Source organism: Pyrgilauda ruficollis, unplaced genomic scaffold (genome assembly GCF_017590135.1).
Source record: "Pyrgilauda ruficollis isolate IOZ18807 unplaced genomic scaffold, ASM1759013v1 scaffold9, whole genome shotgun sequence".
Classification (NCBI taxonomy): Eukaryota; Metazoa; Chordata; class Aves; order Passeriformes; family Passeridae; genus Pyrgilauda; species Pyrgilauda ruficollis.
Window position 1 is genome coordinate 8,778,583 of NW_024531043.1, and position 6,607 is coordinate 8,785,189.

Consider the following 6,607-nt stretch of genomic DNA (forward strand, 5'->3'; position numbering starts at 1 on the left):
ACCATCTGTAAACAGCTTCAAGGGTCCTCTGGCTGCAGCGTGTGACCTTGTACGTTTCCTTGTCTGTTTTTCAGCAGTTTTAGTTTAACTGTTTTGGAGGACCCTGACTTCACCTTTCCATGCGCTTTCCATCTATGGTTTTAGCGTTCCTAACGTACCCTAAAAGCCTGCTGTGGGGAAACGTCAAGAGCACTTCTCCACGAGCTGGACCTTTATGTAACTCAAGTGCATTGTTGAGTTTTGATGGTGTGATCCGAGCACTGTAATGTGGCAGAGCTGGCACAGAGCTATTAAAGGCAGCAGGAGAGCTGTGCACAGCTGCTCTGAGTGCTGCTGTGTTGTTGTGCACACCCTTCCCCAGCCCCAGCAATGGGCTGCAGGCTGATATATTTCCCATGGAAGATGGTGCCTCAGGCCCTGATCCAGGACCACGTAATGCCAGCCTCTCTCCTGGCTGAGCAGGGATAGGGTCTGAGCCAGGAGGAGCTGCTGGGAGCTGGGCTTCCATGGCTCTGGCTGAGTTCTGCTAATCCTCTCTTCTCTCCATCCCTTGCAGATGGTGATTCCCATTCCGACGGCGCCTCCATGCAACACCACGCTGGCCTTGCTGCTGACTGTCTCCTGGATGCCAAGAACCATCTCCCACTGCCAGGCTGGGCATTGTCCCATTCAGAGCTGCTGCCCTGGGTGGGCTCCATGGCAGCAGCACTGACCTGCACCTAAGGAAGAGTCATGCCCAGTGCCCAGGACATTTGGTACAAGGTGAACCCATGGGCAGGCTCACCACGGCAATGCTGGTGGAGAGCCTTCTCCCAGGCCAGCATCAGCCCCTTGGCCATACACAGCTGGGCTGTGCTGGGGAGGGAATGAATGACCCGTGCTCCTGTAAACTGAAACAGGGCACTGAAATGCCACGTGCCCGCCGCAGAGTTTTTCCAGGGCACAGCAGAGCCATGTTCAGCCCCCTTGTTCAGGGCACTCAGGGCTGTTGGTGTGAATGCATGAAAAATCAAGAATTTAGGGCCTTTTGTAGCAGCACCATCCCCTTCTCATCTCTTCCTTGAACACCCCATGCTCACACTTGTGTGCTCAGTTCTGCTTGGTGGGGAAAAAGAGCCTCTGTGGACCGGGGGAAGGTCTTTGATAGTGGAAGATGAGCCATGAAAAGCAAGCAGCCAGTTCTATCCATGGAGCATTATCACAAATTGCTTTTCTCCCCTCAAGTATCCTTCCCTCCTAGGCCTTGGCCAAAGGGCACTACCACTGGTTGCAGCATAAATTCTGGGCATTTTCAGTAAAGCTCTCTGCCATCATTGTTCTTAAGATGTGTGGGTAGACGCAAAGTGCTCTGGGACTGCCATGAAATGCAGTGGAAGTGTAGAGGTCGAAGAACATGCTCCCATTTTACCTTTTGTCGAGCAGAAAGTGGCTTGTTTGGGTGTGGTCATGCCATGGAGAAGTGGTAGGGCTGGGAGAACCAGGTCATTCATCCCTAGCAGCCTGTGTCCTCTGGATGTTGAGTATCAGCCAAGAAGGGATGCTGCTGAGTGCTTTTCTGCAGAGTGCAGGTGGTAAAGAGTTGAAAGGCAGCAGCTCCGCTTGCTGACAGCTCCCGCTCAACAGAGTGTTTGGGATTTCTGTGGAGCAGCCCCAGACAGGCACGGAGCACTGCTGCTGGTGCATGGAGAAAACCTTCCCTGTGCTCGGGGAGGAGCACCAGGGCGTCTCCTGCAGCTCATTATGTAGAAGGGAGAGACCTGTAGTTATTTCTCCTTGACCGATCTCTGATTTGGCACTGATCATTAAATTGTTTTTGTGTATTGCAGAGTCACACTGAGGGGGGTGCTCTCGACTTGAGCCTCCCTCCAGGCTTCCTGCTGCCCACAGTGCGCAGCCCCCCGGGCAGAGCTGCCCCCTGGCAGAGCCTGAGAGAGAGCCACGGAGCCTGGGAGTGGATGTGGCAGCTCTGCCAATGGACAAGGACTGGGAGGGAGCAGCTTGGCCGTGCTGCCTGCTCCGCCAGTGGCCTCCATGTCCCCATGGTGTGAGCCCAGCCAGCGAGGCCTCGGGGCTTCTCCTGAGGCAGCGCTGCTATAATAACACTGATGAAAAGCTGATTAATCCTTGTGAACGAGCCGCAATAGCTTCCCTCTAGAACTGAAGAGATTACCACTGATTTGTCATTCTGATTGTTTCAAAGAGACGTGCAATTAGTTGCTCTAATTTAGCTCCTCTCGCGGAGGAGCGGCGTGACAAGGGCGCCGCAATCAGTGGGGCTGCGGTGGCAGCCATGGTGGTGCAGCTGTGCCGACACCATTTCACGGGCACAGGGCGGCCGCCAAAATGGTGGAGCGTCACGTGCTCCCGTTCTGGTGCGAAACCAACACATTTTCGAAGGACCAGGTCCCCTCGGTGCTGTGTGGCACTGGAGCAGTGGGGCAGGCCTGGCTCAGGGCGCTCCGAGCTGTGCCGGAGGAGCTGGAGCTCAAGGGCTCCTGTGCCGTGTCTCATCAGTGCCGGTTGTTCAGGAGACTTGGGAATGCACAGGGAGAGCAGCAAGCGCTGGCCTAAAACCCCTGTGAGGTGCTGGGCTGCACTGGATGGTGGGCATGACATTACACTTAGTTTGATTATAAAATAGAAAGTCAAAAGGAAATCTTGCTCTCTGATTCTGCTCCCTCCAACTAGTAGCCAGGTGCAATAAAATCAGTTTGGGTACAGAAGAGGTGGGGTATTTGCTTGAGGTTATCCCTTTCTGAGGATTGTCTTTGCTTTGGAAAAGGTACAAAGCTGCCACGGAAAATGAGGAGCTTGTGGCTCAGCCCCCCAGCTCGCTGCACTGGGTCAGCAGCCAACCCCCTCTGGGCAGAGAGGAGGGAACACATGGGATTTCAAAATGTGTCCATTTTCAGTGAGACAAATCACTTAAAAATTCAATTCAAAATGAAGAAAATAAAAACGCTTTAAAAACAAAACCTGCCTGTGGCTATTTCTTGGTTGAAGCTGTCTCTTTTTTTTCCCCTCTTTTTTTTTTTCTTTTCCTGGGAAGGCATTTTGTTTCTGGATCGAGCTGGCCGTGCTTGCTAGGGAGGGTCTTTGAGGGGTCTCTGAGCAGCTCTGGTGCTGGCTACCAGCAGCCCGTGCACCTCGGCCCCTGGCCAAGCACCACCACGCAGCTGCTCAGCTCATGTTCCCGGCCACAGCATGGCACGGCCAGGCCCGTGTCACTGCAAGGTCGTGGTTTTCCCCAGCCCCTCCAGCTCAGCTGTCAGCTGTCATCCCCCACTGGGCAGCAGCTCTGCACCCCGTGGCACCCAGGGGACCCTGCCCGTCGTGTGTGTCCCGGGGCTGAGCCTGGGCTGGTCATCCTGCCTGACAGCTCCACTCTGCTGCCCTGGGCACAGAGCAGCACCCAGACAGTGCTGTGCCCCCAGCCCTCACTGTCCTTGCCAGGGGTGCTGTTCCCCCAGTGCAGGTGACGTCCAGCTCGCTCCGCACCCGCTGCTCTGCTGGTGACAGCTGATCCAAAGGGCAGCCGGGGTCTCGGCAGTGCCAGGTGGGCCAAGCCGGACAAGTGCCATCGCCCGGGACACATTCCCCTTGCCTTTCCTGGATTGGGTCAAGGTTGGCCTCAGTGAACCGGCTGAGGGATGGTCTGGCACAGAGAGCACCAAGCAGGACATTTTGGAGTGCTCCTGCTCCCCTCAGCTAAATATAAGCCCCACTGGGAAGCCTACCTCTCCCTAGTTTCATGTTTCTTGCCCCTGCGCTTCCTAAACCTGGCAGCAGGCCCAGTTGTCTCCAAGTCTAAGATGAAAATACCCTTGCAAATCCCACTCATAAAAATACCTGCTGTATTCCCAAAACATGCCTGAGATAGCTTCCAGAGAGGATGGGGAGCTAAAATAAGACGCATGAGCTCAGAGCCCCATTTTCCACTGGCCCCACGGTTCCGTCGCCGCAGCACACCGCGCCATGGACTGAAATGGAAGTGCTGCCGTGCAGGCTGGCCTTGGGCTGGAGCAGACGAGCCACAGCTCTCCCACAGCAGGTGCTGCTGCAGCCCCTGTGTGTGCCAGCAAGGCCTTGTGCTCTTGGGGACAAGCTCGCAGCTGGTGGCACCGGCTGGACAGTCACTCTGACCAGCAGCGTTGGCCTCAGCAGAGGAAAGCAGGGTGAGAGTGGGGCACAGAGCCGTGGGGAGTGTTTGGTCCCCAGACTGGCCGAGTGAGGGGCAGCAGGAGCCTTACATTCCCTGGGAGGTCTGCATGGCCAAGTGTCACCTGCCCTTGGGATGGGATGCAGGTGCTCTGCTGTGCACCTCAGCCACCCTGTGTCACCCCTTGGCTACCCTCTGCACAGTGCACAGGCAGAGGGGACACACAGAGCTCTTGTCCTGCTGAAGGGCACAGGCCTGCAGCGCGGGCACAGCAGCTGGGGACTGGGAGAGCAGTGAGCCTCACTCTGCATCCAGGCAGTCCCTGGGCAAAGGGGTGAGCCCTTGGGGAGGTGACATGACCTGCCCATTGGAGACCAGCTCCTGGCAGGGTCACAGTCCATGGAGCAGGGTGTCAGGCTTCCTGGGAACTGGAATCTCAGCCATGTCCTCCTCTGAAATGCTCTGCTGCAGCCTGCAAATGTATCCCAGATCTTCTCGCAATCACACATCTCTTTTTTTACTTTTTAACAACCCACTGCTTCTACTAGATGCCAAAATGTTTCCTGGATCAGGCACAGATGTCCCCACAGTCACGTCCTGCCATTGTCTCTGCTCGGCTGTGGCCTGAGGTGGGGGCAGACACAGCCCCAGGTTTACTCCAGCTGTAGGCAGGAATGTGGTGGCCATGAGCCCTAAGCAGGGACAGTGTCTGCCTGCCTGGAGTGGGGTCTGGGGCAGCAACAGAGCCACTGGCTGCTCCAAGCACCCCAGCTAGGATGGTCACAGGGCACAGAACACCTGGCAGGCATGAAAGGTGTCCTGCAGCACCTGGACACAAACATCTGCTCGTGCTGCTCACACTGGAGACCCTCTCTTGTACCTGCCATGCTCTGAGTTAAAATCTTGGGGTCTGCTCTTGCCCTCATGGCCCTTCTGTGCTGTGCTGCTCCTGAGGTTTTGGAGGGATTTTGTCCCCACAAGGCTGATCACCTTGCAGCCATCAGCTCAGTGGGGAGGAAACCCCTTTTAGGCTCAGCAGTGGTGGTAATGGGCCCTGGGCAGCCTTCATGTCCTATTTGTGGTGCCATGTGGGTCCCACGGATCCATCTGCAACTGCCTTAGTGCTGGGTGCTTTGTGGATGCTTTGAGATGAGATTTGTTTGGGAGGGCAAAACTGTCCCCCTTTCTCAGATGATTGCATCCTGAATCTCATTGACTGTGGGGCTGGGTGGCAATATTCAAAGTTCCCCACTCACTTGCATTGCCTTGTATGTCAGCAAGTGCTACTTAATGATCTGTGAATGGAGGGAATGCTGGGAATGGGCTGGACCTCATGTGAAATATCCATCCAGAGTCTATAAATAATGCAGCCTCTTTATGCTGTGCACAGTTTGGAGCTTCATGGGAGGAGCATCTCCCTGCTATGACTGGAGGAGCCTGTAAGTGATTTGGGTATGAAACAAAGGCGATGAAATGTAAAGAGGGGGACTGTTCAATTTCTGAAATGCCCTGCAAATGTGCCTCTGCCACTTATGCCAGCTCTTGAGCTGCCACCCACCCTGTTGGTAGTGCCTTGGGCTGTGCCACATGCACCAGGACACAGACCCCAACATTGACCATGGAAACATCTGGGAGAAGGGTCCTTGCCTGCCCTCAGGGCTCTGCCTCTCATCGGTCACAGTGATGAACCCGAGGCTGCCATGCCCCACTAGCACTGGCTGCAGTGTCCCAGTGAGTGGCAGCTGTCCCAGCCCTGGCTCCTGAGCCATCCCACTGCTGACAGGGTGTGTGCTCCCAGACCTAAACTGCCTGTGGGGTGGTCTATGGGTCACTCCCTTTCCTATCAAGTAAAACACCTGGCACTGGGGAAATACAGGATTTTTGCTGGAGCAGTTCTCTGGTCACTTTTTAGGACAATATATGGGTTTCCCTGCATGTTTGGAAATGCAAGCAGAGGCAGCTGCATCAGTGTTGCCACAGCATGGATGTTCACAGCCTGCACTGGGCACCCCGAGGGGGTCAGCTCAGAGACAGCTCACAGCCAAGGAAAGCCAGGCTGTCACACTCAGACACGAGTGGATGGACAGTCCCTTTCCCTGGCACGTTCCACATGCCCATGAGCAGGGCTACAGCCCTTCCCTGCCAGTGCCACAACCAGCATGGGGTGGCTTCCTGGGCATGGAGGGTCCACCTTGCTGGGGCAGGAAGGGTTGCATGAATTTGACGAATTAAAGGATACGTTTCTCTCATAAATATTCTGTCACTGCTCTGCACATCTTGTAAAATGTGCTGTGCTCACAATGGCATTTGTGTGATTAATAACAGCAAAGCAGGAACGAGCTGCAGCAGCACGGCAGCGATCAGGGCACAGGGAGCCTGGCCCTGGCATGGCCCTGGTGTTATCTGTGGCAAAGCAGGTGGAGCAGCCCCAGCGTGGGGATCGCAGCC

The 6,607-nt window shown here is 55.5% G+C and overlaps 1 protein-coding gene across 1 annotated transcript in view; it reads left to right on the forward strand.

The window, feature by feature from the left end:
* MN1 (MN1 proto-oncogene, transcriptional regulator) overlaps nucleotides 1-2,952 on the forward strand; it is an 83,557-nt gene extending 80,605 nt beyond the window's left edge. Inside the window, exon 2 of the mRNA XM_041489140.1 lies at nucleotides 557-2,952. Coding sequence (XP_041345074.1) covers nucleotides 557-723 — 167 coding nt within the window. The 3' untranslated portion in view covers nucleotides 724-2,952. The remainder of the gene's footprint in view (nucleotides 1-556) is intronic.
* The last annotated feature ends 3,655 nt before the right edge of the window (nucleotides 2,953-6,607 follow it).